Source organism: Arvicanthis niloticus, chromosome 24, assembly GCF_011762505.2.
Source record: "Arvicanthis niloticus isolate mArvNil1 chromosome 24, mArvNil1.pat.X, whole genome shotgun sequence".
Lineage (NCBI taxonomy): Eukaryota > Metazoa > Chordata > Mammalia > Rodentia > Muridae > Arvicanthis > Arvicanthis niloticus.
The window spans coordinates 28074755-28087002 of NC_133432.1; the positions used below are offsets into that span (position 1 = coordinate 28074755).

A 12248-nucleotide genomic window follows, 5' to 3' on the forward strand; every position below is an offset into this window, starting at 1 on the left:
ATGCTGCAAGTCTAGCCTTAGGGAGGAGGAAGGCAGAGGCACATGGATCTCACTGTGTTTGAAGCGGGCCTTGTCTATATATCTAGTTTTTAGACAGCAAGGGCTGCACAGTGAAACCTGTATATAAAAAAAAGCAACAACAACAAAAGCAAAGGAAACTCAGCCAAACCTGCAAAAGCCTACGTATCAAACAAAATACCAACCAGTCAAAACCAGAAACACTGTTGATGGTGAACTTGGATAGTGTCCCTAGTCATCATATTTGAGGTTGTCCTCTGCACTTCCCATACATGAGCCTAAACTGACTTGTACACACATGCATCGATCGGCTCTCAGACACATATGCAAGGATACTTTCACAGCTAATCTACCATTACATAGTTACCCAGTCTTCTTTCTGATTAAACAAGGCCTCCCTAAGACCAGGCTCTGTGAGTCTTCAGACCCCAGTTCCTGGCAGTGTCTACAGCATTCAGACGCTCTGATTTTATACCCAGCTAACTTATCCCATGACAGTGGAGGGAGAAAACAGGCTCAAATCTTCCTCATTCTTTGGGAATCATTCAATTCCAGAGACATCCCTCAGATAACAAATACTGCAGGCTCTTTGGGCTCTGACCCAGCAGATAACCTCCTGGATAAAAACTGTCCCTCTTGTCTCCATTTTTGTCACCATTTCATTGATCTCTCTTCCCTAGTGACAACAGAGACCCAGTGTGAGTTCACAAGTAACCTACCCAGACTGATGCCTGAAGATAATGGAGATGCTAGAGAAGCTGGTGATGGAGACAGGAAGCAGCTGCAGCCTTACAATAGCACAGTTGCCCTGCTGCCATTTGACCTCGTGTGTCTCCCCTAATATGACATCATCATCTTCATCTTCATCACCTGCTGCCCAGCTCCAGCATGAGCTTCTGAGTGCAACCCTGTCCAGGGGAGTCCCAGGAAGGGACTCTACACTGTTTCCTAAAGGCTCAGTAATTAGGACTGGGGGAGCAGCTCAGTCTCCTCCAATGCCTCCTGATAGTCAAGGACAGAGATATTTGTACATGTTTCATCAAGTTTGTGGTGACAGAAATAGAGAAATTCCTACCTCCCTCATCAGAGTTATTATTTAACTTAAACAAAACAAAACAAAAACAAATAAATGAACAGCAACAAGAAAAACCCCCAAAGTGTTAATAGCCCCAGTATGGTGGTGCATTTTGTAGGGTGCAGAGGAGGGGCATCTCTGAGTTTGAGGTCAGCCTTGGTGTACTAAACAAGTTCAATGACAGTCAGACCTATAGAGTAGAGAAACCCCCTCCTCAAAACAAAAATAAAAAACAAAACGTAACAACAACAAACAAGCAAAAAGAAAATTATTGATAGTCACAAGTTTTGTAATGTAAATCTAAAGAGGAAACTGGTATCATCTTCAAATTCTTCATCTCCAACTAAAAGGAACCAACAGGTGACTTTTGTCCATGGCATCTCTGTACTGTTAGTAGTTTTGAGTAGTTTTGCTGTTGATTTAAATGTAAAGTCTCATGTACTCAGGCTGGACTAAACTTAAGAGGTACCAGGAATAGCCTCCAATTCAGTGGTTTTCAGTCTTCATAATGCTACAATGTTTCCTCGTGGTATAGTGACCTAAAGCATCAGATTATCTCATTGGTACTTCCTAACCATAATTTTGCTACTGTTATGGTCGTAATATAAATACCTGATACTCAGGATATCTGAAATGTGACTCCTGTGAAAGGATGCTTCTAACTTCAAAGAGATGGTGACCCACAGGCTGAGAACCAGTGCTCCAACTGATAATTTTTCCATCACTACCTGTCAACAGTTGGGATAACAGGCATGCTTTGATGCCTGATTTCCTCTGGCACGTTGTCTTAATGACCAGTTCAGTCCAGGGAACACACATCCCAAACACTGCTAGCCAAGGCAGAAGCCAATGTCTACTTTTTATTTGGACCCTAAGTTCCCTTTCGGCAGATCAGAGACACGGTCTGCATAAGTGAACTTAGTGGGCTTAGGTACCTATGTGATGTTGAGAATGTTAGCCTTGTAAGTCTTATTTATTTATTTATTTATTATTGGATATTTTATTTACATTTCAGATGCCATCCCCTTTTCCCCATTTCCCCTCCCTAGAAAACACCTATCCCATCCCCCTCCTCCTTTTTGCTTTTATATAATTTTTTAATGTTAATCAAAGGCTTTATAAGTTTGGTAATTCTCAATAACAAGATGCCCATACAATCAGAAGTATTACCCAATACCCAACCTAGATATATCAACTATCTTTGACAGACAGAGACACATAAACATCTGCCTCCATGTTCCCGTCTCTCTCTCTCTCTCTCTCTCTCTCTCTCTCTCTCTCTCTCTCTCTCGCTCTCTCTCTCTCTCTCTCTCTCTCTCTGTTTCTCTGTCTCTCTCTTGTTTCCTAGCTCCTCCTCTCCTTCTCTTCCTCCTCTCCTTACTCCTCTTCTTCTTCTCCTTACTCCTCCCACCTTAGCTCCTCCTACATATCACCCTTCCTGTTAAAATAAAACTTTTCCTCTCAAAATACAATTAGAGCATAGCTATACCAATTTGTGTCAGCAAGGTACAAGATAGACCTAATACTCACTCCATCATTTTGTTGACTAAACCGAACCTCTGTCATCCCTTCTAACTAAAAGACTTAGTTCTGAACCTGGCTTTTTTCTTGGCTTTAGAATGAATGTCAGCTGAAAACCATCCTCTCAAACCTTTTCTCTCAAAGTAAATAGCCAGGATTGGCTATGAGACTATAAGTTTTCACCCCTGTCAAAAATCCAGAATGACTGAGTTAACTGAAATTATGGGAGGCACAAAGCATAGCTTCTAAAACTTAGCCAATTTATAGAGACTGCTGAACACCGGGACAGTCCCTATACTACAGAACATTAGAGCATCTGATCTTCAGCCTTCTGGCCCAGGATCATCTGACAGACCTAGTGATGCAGAATTTTTAAGGGCTGATTACTCTGTCTAGGCAGATATAATCAGTCGACTATTCTGCAAGTGTGTCCTTTTCTGGACAGTGTTTTGTCTGTAGATAAAAAGAGGCAATTCTTGCCTAGTGGCTGTCTCACCACAACTGGAGTAACTCCAAAGACGCTCAATTTCTTCTTAGAATCCAAGACAGGAAGCTGTCAGGAGCAGACAGGTCTCTAATCAAAATGAACATTAATACAGAAATGTTTGTAATGTCAATTCTGTGGACTTCTGACGTTTTGAAAACCAACTATCCATGTAAGGTAATCTGGACTGTTGTCTATTAACTCCTCTCAGCTATTTCTAAATAAAATATAGAAAACACCCTAACAATAAACTCAGAGCCATGAATTTGCTATAGGCCCTTAATTCACAGGTTAACCATCTCAAATCAGTTTAAAAGCTTAAAGAAGGACTGGGTCTAGGCCTTGTATTCCTAAATGTGTTATATAGGCACAATGCCTATGATAGTAACAATATTCATCTCACTTTTATATCAATAAGAAACTCATACCACTGAAAACCTTAAATTTGAAATCAAAGTAAATTTTGTACCATTTAAGAAATTGTAACTTCATCTTAATAACAAGTATACATATTTCTACCAATGGGTTACAGCTATGCAATAAATCCTAGTTAATCCTCCCTGTTCCCGGAAAACCACTACTTTTCCCTAGAAAGACAGCCCAACATTAACCACCTCCGTTCTCAAGCCCAGGGAATAGGGGCACCGACTCTTCATTAACTTCTTCAAGCTGATTATGGTCATTGAGATATTAAAAGTGGGACAAGGGGAACAGTAAATTGATAAGGCTCTGACACTGTCTTCACTGCATCCAGCTGGAATTCAGGACATCAGAAGTTCGAGCCAGTCTGCTCAGCTTGCTTGATGAGTAACACCAAGGCTGTGTATTCTGCAATATACAATTCTCAAAACAAATTTTAGTATCAAGATAATGTTTTCTTTGAATTCTGGAATCTAGTCTTCTGGCTGCCTGCCTCTGTCATGTCTAATCCATATAATTCTGGGAGTTTCTATGAGGGTGTGCTCCCATCATCCTCCCATTCCCGCCTCCCTGCTCTCGAATTCCCCAACACAAGGGAATCTGAACTTTCAGGCACCAAGGCCCTCAATTCAGCCATCATGTTATGTGACTACCAGTAGGATGGTGGTGGTGTGGGTCATATAGGCTACTTGCATTTGAGCTTGCAGACCCAGAACAAGGAGGGAACTGTCCTAACTCATCTGGTCTCCGGATAAGATTTTCAGGGTTTGGACACATCTAGACCTCAGCCTTGCTCTGGACTGGCTCCCTGAGTTGCTTGTCTTTCTGATCCCTCATTTACTAAAAGTATCATTAACTCCACAATCAAACAGGGACCAGCACTATCAGGCTGTCAGGACCAGAGACAGACAGGATGACCTGGGTTCTTTAGATAGGACACCAGAGCTCACATGGCAGAACTGGGAGTTATCGTCATATCCCTGCCCAAGGACAAGGATGTTTCACAGAACAATCCTGCAGCCATGTACATTGTGATTCCCAGGAAGAAGAATTTGAAGGTGTGGGATGCAGATGTGTGGTCACCAGTCACTACTCTGATGTAAACTCTCCTCTCTGGTAAGAGAAGCAGGCACCTGGAGGTCTGTTAGGTGGGGACAAACAGACAATGTCTCACCGGGAGCCTGTGGTGACCCTGAGAGAGAGAAAACAATTGTCTCTTTTATCCATGTGCCATTTAGGTCACCAAGAATCAAATCCAGATCACTGGGCTAGGCAGCAGGCTAAATTTCCCACGAGGCTGTCTCACTGTTACATACCATTGTTTGTCCATTAACATGTAATTTGAAACACTTCAAACAGATTTAGAAAATGTTATGACCACGATTTTTCACCTAGAGAAACCCCTTGGTAATAAAGACATGATCTTCCATTGGCCTGGACCTACCCAATTTGGCCAGACTAGTTGGCCAGCCAACGTATGACTGTGCCTGTGTCTTGCTTGTCCCAGGCTGGGACTACAAAGTTTTGGCACATCCCTGAGTTATACTGTGAGAGCTCCAGATCTATCAAACTCAGGTCCTCCTACGCATGTCCCATGTTTTCTGACTGAATAATCTCTCTGCCTCTTTATCCTGCCTCTCATAATAAACTTCCCAGCAGCCCCTCAGCTGCCCCTTGGGATGACAGGCACTCACCTGGCTGGGGTTTAGGCTTTACTCTGCTGGCCTGTAGGAGAAGAAACAGTGTCAGTGTGTCAGCCATGCTGGTTCTCCATCCTGCCTCTCAGCTGTTCTCTGTGTTCAGACAACATGAGGGGCCCAGGGCAGCAAACAGCTCTGCTGCAGCCAGGCAGGGACAGGTCTGAGAATCCCCAGGACCTGAGGCCAGTGGTCAGCTGACCTTCTGTACCACACAGCAAGTCAGAGGAATGACTACTAGTGTACTGACCCATGCCCTGTCTCCCTTTCCTTCCTTACCCCTGCTCTGACCTCCTGACACAGCTCTGCCTTCTCTGCTCTGCACTCACCATGTCTCCCTTTTGCCTCCCTGGAATCTGGCTCTCTGAGTCTCCCTCTCAGTGCAGGCTGCTGCTCCCTGAGATTCAGCTCAGGGTTTGAGTCCCAGTCAGACTTCTGCTGTCTCTCAGGCTGCTGCTCTCCCTCCTCTCAGTTCTACTTCCTGTAATGGAGGGCTGAGCCTGTCTGAAACCATGGGATGCACATTTAAATGTTTCTCTGTAAACCTCCATTACACTCCACCATCCATGCATCTCTGTCCCCATCCTGGAGTCTTCTAGTTCCCATGGCTTTAAGTCTGCTCTGACCTCAGTCCACACTTGGCTCTTGTGTTCTGTGTACAAGGTCTTTGGATCCCAGTGGCCTACAGCTTTCTATGTAACTGCTGATGGCCTTGAACTCCTGATGCTTCTCTCTACTCTTCCCATGTGATGGGATTTTTGTGTCCCCCACTGTGTCCCCATTATTGTTTCTTAAAATACTCATTTATCTTAGAGGACAAATCATTTAATTTTACCCAAATGCCATTGGAATTAGAAAAAAGTTACATTGTATCTTTAGTTTTGTGTGTGTGTGTGTGTGTGTGTGTGTGTGTGTGTGTGTGTGTTTTGAAGGGACTTAATATATTAAATTTCCCATTCTAGAAATATTCTTACATTTATTGTTTTTACATAATTTTTAAAAAAATATTCTTTGGGCAGTTGTTTTAAACATGTGTATATTTGCATATGTGCACACATATGTATGTATTTGCATAGTGCACACATATGTGGATGGTAGAGGACAACTTTGGACATTGTCCTTTAGGAGGTGTCCCCTGTAGACTGTGAGACAGGTGAGTCATTGTTCACCCACTAGGTAGGGCTGGGAGCACAGTGAGCCCCAGGGATCCTAGTTCTCTGCCTGTCCAAGCATCTGACAACTCTTTACGTGGCTCCTGGAGTGATGCTCATGTCCCTGTTTGTGGGACAAAGACGTCAACTGAGACACCTCAGTAGACATTTGGTAATTTTGCTTAGGAGTGTTAGGTTTCTAGTGCCCCAGTTTTATGCCTCTTGGAGATTTTCACTGCCCATTTCTTTATGTTTGCAAGCCTATTACACACCTGCTCTTAATTTCCGTTTTGATCCCGCATGCCCAATTCAAACAGGTGTGAATTTTCATAGGTTTCACTTCCTGTGAGATGTAGTCCCTGGATGCTGGTCTAACCTCAGACCTTCTTCAGCAGCCACAGCTGTTTCCGAATGAGCTGTCAGCCCCTAAGGCTCCTGTGAGCCTCCTTGGATTCCTCAGGAGCAGGTCTGTGTTCATCTGCATTTGCTCCTCTCATTTCCAGCTGGTCTGGAAGGACAGCAGCTCCAGGGATGCAGGCCTTGTGGAGTTCAGACCCATTTCCCTCCTTCTGTTCTCTTACTGTTCCTTGCACAAGCCTGCCCTTCTCCATCCCCCACAGCTGAGAACTTCCCAGTGGGAAGCTCGGGTGAGGCCTGTCCTGGACCACTTACCTTTGCTTCCACCACAGGAAGATCATCCAGCCGTAGATGGGGATCATGGCTACAGCCTTGACTGAGAGCGTGACTCCCAGGATCAGCAGTGAAGGATCCCTCTGTCCCCCTGTGTCCTCCAGGCCTGCTGTGGTGACTGCAGAGGTGATGATGGAGGGGCTCCTCATGGTGGTCCTGAGTGCTGGGGAGAGATGGGAAGTGAGCAGACCCTCTCTGGATGAGGGAGGGTGGGTGAGGGTCACATCCTGTCTCCTCTGTGTGATGTGAGATGGGTAACAGCTGTCAGATGTTCACACAGAGAGGAGAACAGATGCTTAAGGCTGAGACTCAAGGAGAGCAAGCTCCAATGTGCAGTCCCCAACTGTCCTGGCTGTGTGTCCAGAGATTGTAATTTGGTCACAGATAAGTAAGGCAGAGACATACAGTGATTTTTTTTTCACTTAAATATATGTAACATCCAGATTCGCTTAGTTCATAGAGAGTTTGCTGTTTTGGGCCTTAAAACCTGAGTTTGGTCCCTAATATTTATATCAAGAACCTGGTAAAATTGGCATGACCTTTAATCCTAGGTCAAGTCAGAGGCAGGCAGATCTCTGTGAGCTGACAGCTAGCCTGGTCTCTGTGTCATGTTCCACAGCAGACAGAGCTGCATGGGCTGTAATCCTAGTACTGAGGGGGTGGAGACAGGCTTGTCCCTGCTGCTCACTGGCTGGCCAGCCTAGTCTCCATGGGAAACTTGAAGCCAGTGAGAGAGCCCCTTCCAAATAGTAAGGTGGATGAGACCTAGGATCTGCTCTAGCCACTGCATACATATGTGCACACACCCCTACACACAAACACACATGGACACATACACGGACATACAGAGAGAGACATACACAAAGACACACAAGTACACGGAGACACACACAGAGACATACACAGACACAGAGACATAAACCCACATGCACCCAGAGACACATAGACACAGAAACTTAGACACACACACATACATACATACACACACACTCATACAACACATCTGACTTAACAGACCCACATGTTCACACACACTGAATACAACAAAATGTATATCAGAAAAAATACAATTTTAGCCATGTGTGTATAGCTCAGTCCAGGGCAGAACACATCCCTTTGCTTTATAAACATCACTAAGGGTAATTTTCTCAACACCTGCCTATTTGTGAATTCTAGAGCAGAGGTTCCCAACCTGTGCACCACTGACTCACATGGATTGCACACCAGGTATCACCCATGTCAGGTATTTACCTTGTGACTCACAACAGTAGATAATTAAGTTATGAAGTAGCGATGATATACTTGTATGCATGTGTGTCCCCACACCATGAGGAACTGTATGACAGATGTGCAGCATCAGGAAGGAGGAGAACCACTGAGCCAGACACACAGAGGACACAGCTCCTGTCTGTCTCTGCCCTGAGGCTGGGCAGCTGCTGTCTCACTTTACATCAGGACAACATGGCAGCTGTAGCCTGCACACATAACTGTGCTGTGGGCATCCTCTCAGAGGCTGACTTTAGTACAGTCAAGAGCCACCTCTGCATGTGGTGGCACATGCTGTAATGTCCACACTCAGGAGGCAGAGGCGAGGCAGATTGCTGTGAGTTCAAAGGCAGATAGATTTACATAGTCAGAATTAGGACAGCTAGGGCTACATGCTGATGCCCTGACATAAAATAAGTAAATGAATGAATAAATAAAGCAAGCTACCAAGGAAACAGAAAGAGATACATAAGTTAACAAAACAAAAAAGATCCACAGAGGAAGAACATCAGAAACATTGCAGCCCCACAGAGTCCCTGCTTCTTTAAGGCCATTTGCAGGAACACACAGTGACTATGCTGGACCTTAGGACACCCAGTGCAGAGGACTACAGTTACTTCTGGATCAGAGAGCTGAAGGGATCAGAAGACAGAGCAGCTACATCATGAAAATGCAGACATTTTGTTATTCATTATCTAATTACTGAAGAGCCTGGGGAGAGAAGACAGATGTGTCCTGGGGTGTTATCTGGGCATATGGGCTATATGGGCAAATGAGGAACTGTGGTGACCTGTGGCAGTTACAGTTAGACCAGAGGACACCAGGACCTCCAGTGGCCCCTACTATATGTTCTGAGCTGAGGTTGGAGCTGTGTGGAGATGCTGCATACAGGGACCAACAGGACCAAGAGAGTCAGCTCCATTCTGGAGAAGTTCATCCACGTTGAGGTCATGGGGTGAAAGTAGACAGGACCATAGTGTTAGATTTGGAACAATAAGGGTGTGACCTATGGGGTAGGGCCCATGCTGAAGCCCAGAGTGGGGTGTGGTTCTATCAGAGCAGAGAAGGACAGACCACAGCAGAGGAGGCAGCAAACACTTGTCACAACTACAAGGAAAGATGCTGTTGGCAGCGGTGTGGGCAGAGCCATGGTAAGGGAATAGGAAAGCAAGCTCAGAGTTGTAAAGTCTGAGATGACATCTAAGGGACGGAGAAGCCACAGGTGTCAAAGCCTGAGCCATGGTTGCTCACCCCGGGTCACGGTGAGTTGTGTCCCAGGAAGAGACTGCCAAAACTTCATGCCTTCTGTTGTTTGCAGAAAAATTCGGCAGAAGTATGTGGTCTGGTCAGTCTCCTTCAAATTCAGGATTCTGAGGACTCCGGATGTCTGACCCTGTGTCCAGTTCAGGATGAGTCGGTCCTTGAAGTGCTCATGTATGAAATGCAGGGTGGAGTTGTAGATGGATTCTCCAAAAAAGTCCTTCCATCTCCAGGCTATGCTCATCTGTGGATCCTTGGCCAACTCCCAGGGGAAGTAGAAGGAGAAGGGAATCTCGATGGAGCCGCCCTCGACTCCAGAGAGGAGAGCTGGTTGGTTCATCCCAAAGACAGTTTCTCTGCTGTGTGCTGCTGAGTTTCCTGGGAAGAATGAGAACAGTCTGAAGCCACTGCATGGATGGAAAGGACAACCCAGAGCATCCTGGACTGTCATCCACAGGCAGGGGTGACACACAGGACAGGACTGTCCCTATGTCTGGTGAGACAGGAAAGTGAGGGAAAGGTTGGTTTGGGCTCTCTTTGGGGGAAGAGCTGTTTCTTGGTACAGAGAGACCTGGTTGGCCCCTCTAACAGACACTTTTCCACATGACAGCCCACTCTTCCAAGCCCCACTGGCCTCTCCTGTGGCTCAGTCTCTGCTAGTGAGGTCCCCACCACTCACCAGTGTGCAGACATGCTGCTGATAGCAGAAGAAGCAGGATCTGAGCCATGGACAGAGTCCCTGCAGGTCATGAGAACACCAGTGCTTATGGGTAGGAGGAACAGGAATAAGAAGACAAATCCCCAGGCTTACTTAAGGGGAAGCCTATGTGGAGATAGGCTCTCTGAATCTCCACCTTCTTCCTTGGGGCCAGCTACTTCCCATAATGATCTGACTTCTTCTTTTTCTCCTGTGCAGTAGATATCTTCTTGTGGTCACTGATGAGAAGGTCAGCCCCTTGGGCACAGCCCCCATTATTTGCTGGGAGACATGGCCTTGTCCTCCACATGCAGGGCTCTTCTCTTCCGCCTTGACCTTCTGCCTTGTCTACACTGTTCCATTTCCTAAGTGGCTTATAATCTCTGTCTCCTTTCTTCTGTATTTCCTCTATTCCCTCCCCTTCCTCAATGTCTTTCTCATTCTGTCTCCCACCATGCTGGCTGTCTGAGCCTCTCTCTAATAATCTTACATAATGATGTTGTCAGTGTCCAAACCACGTCAGACACAATGAGGAAGGCTGAGATGAGGAAACACATTCAGTCTCTGGCCCTAGCATGGTGAGAACCTGCCCCTTGTATGGCTTCCCCTACATCTGCACTTTGCCCTTTCTTGCCTTCAAAGACCTTTCACAGTGCCCAGGCAGAACCAAGGCCTGGAGGATCCCCTCCACCTTGCCCTGCTCCTTGTGGCACAGTCTCCAACTTTCCTGGGCTCTTGGACAGTGACTCTAAATCTTCTCCAGTTTCTAATGGATCCTTTCTATCTGCCCTTCCCATTATAACACTCACTCAGAAGAGGACACCAAGGACCAGAGGAGCCTGGCACTTGACCCGTGATGGCCACATGACTGACTGGACTTCAGTCACATTGAGTTCTTGGAGTCTTCCATTCCACACAGAAACTTCAGTCGGCCTGCTCAGTGCAGCCTCTGAGGAGGCTCTTTCCACAAAGCTCTTGAGTGACTCCCTCTAGTCATGGTCACACCAGAACCTTTTTTTGAGTAAGTGTGCAAAGAATGCACAGAGCAGCCATGTGTCCCTCAAGACTAGGACATTGTCTAGGACATGGCTGACAGTGTGGACACAGCTGGCCTGTGACGCGGGTGGAGACATGAGAGATGGGGTCAGAGGCTGGAGTGTCCTTAGTGCTGTTTTTAAAAAGGTTCATCCTACCCGTACCCATGATATGATGCCATCAGCTTCCTGAAAGGCAGGAACATGATTGCACCAGAGGAAGTGGCATCATTCTTCAGTGGCATCTGAGTGATGTGTGCAGACGCATCTTCCTATTTCCTTAGCTTTTCTGGCATTGATTGTCTTGTTCCATCTTCCCTACAACTGGCTATATACCCCACCCTCTCCCATATCTACTTCTTTTTCTCTTGTTGGACATAGAACCTTAGATTCTGTGCATTCCAGACAAGTAAGCAGTGGACCAGATGAACATCTTTAGTCTCAGTATGATCAGAAAGGGTTTCCTCCTCGTCATGAGTTTTCACCTCCAGATTTCATCTGCCTTTCCCCTTCTCTCTGGTATCTCTGGGTAAATGTTGTCTCAATTGCCATACTGCACAAGAAGAGGCTGGACCACAAAAGTCTGCCATATATCATGTGCTGAATCCCAGCATTCTTCATAACGGGCTCTGGTGGGTTCCACAGGATTTCAGCTGCCCCTTGTACCCTGCTCCATCTCTGCCAACTGCTGGCTCCTTAACCCCAAGTCATGGGCTCTGTTCTAGTTTCAGGTCTTATATTTAGTTGAATATCCATGGGAACTCTGCTGATGGGGGTGATTTTGCCCAGGATGCTGTCATCAGTCATCTGATGTCATCCTGCTTCCCCCAAACCAGTGACTGTGTCGTGCAGCCATGATGCTTTTGCAGGAGAATGGCACTTTCTGTGTAAAATCAGTCTAGGCTTTTGATGTACTTACAAGGAGTTTTTGCATA

General features: G+C 45.9%; 1 protein-coding gene across 1 annotated transcript; it reads right to left on the minus strand.

The window, feature by feature from the left end:
* Positions 1-2171: 2171 nt before the first annotated feature.
* LOC143437973 (paired immunoglobulin-like type 2 receptor beta-2) lies at positions 2172-10357 on the minus strand. Its single transcript, XM_076923356.1, has 5 exons — positions 10262-10357; positions 9574-9960; positions 7039-7219; positions 5213-5243; positions 2172-4710 (listed from the first exon to the last, which is right to left on the minus strand). The coding sequence occupies exons 1-4, from the start codon at positions 10308-10310 to the stop codon at positions 5231-5233; spliced, it is 630 nt and encodes a 209-aa protein (XP_076779471.1). The 5' UTR covers positions 10311-10357; the 3' UTR covers positions 2172-4710; positions 5213-5230.
* Positions 10358-12248: the final 1891 nt, after the last annotated feature.

Excerpts from the sequence above, each read along its gene's own strand:
- LOC143437973 (XM_076923356.1), bottom strand. The coding sequence starts at position 10,310 with ATGGCTCAGATCCTGCTTCTTCTGCTATCAGCAGCATGTCTGCACACT. Across the intron at positions 9,961-10,261 it reads AGCAGCATGTCTGCACACTG|GAAACTCAGCAGCACACAGC; the intron begins GTGAGTGGTGGG and ends CATTCTTCCCAG. Across the intron at positions 7,220-9,573 it reads ACAACTCACCGTGACCCGGG|CACTCAGGACCACCATGAGG; the intron begins GTGAGCAACCAT and ends ATCTCTCCCCAG.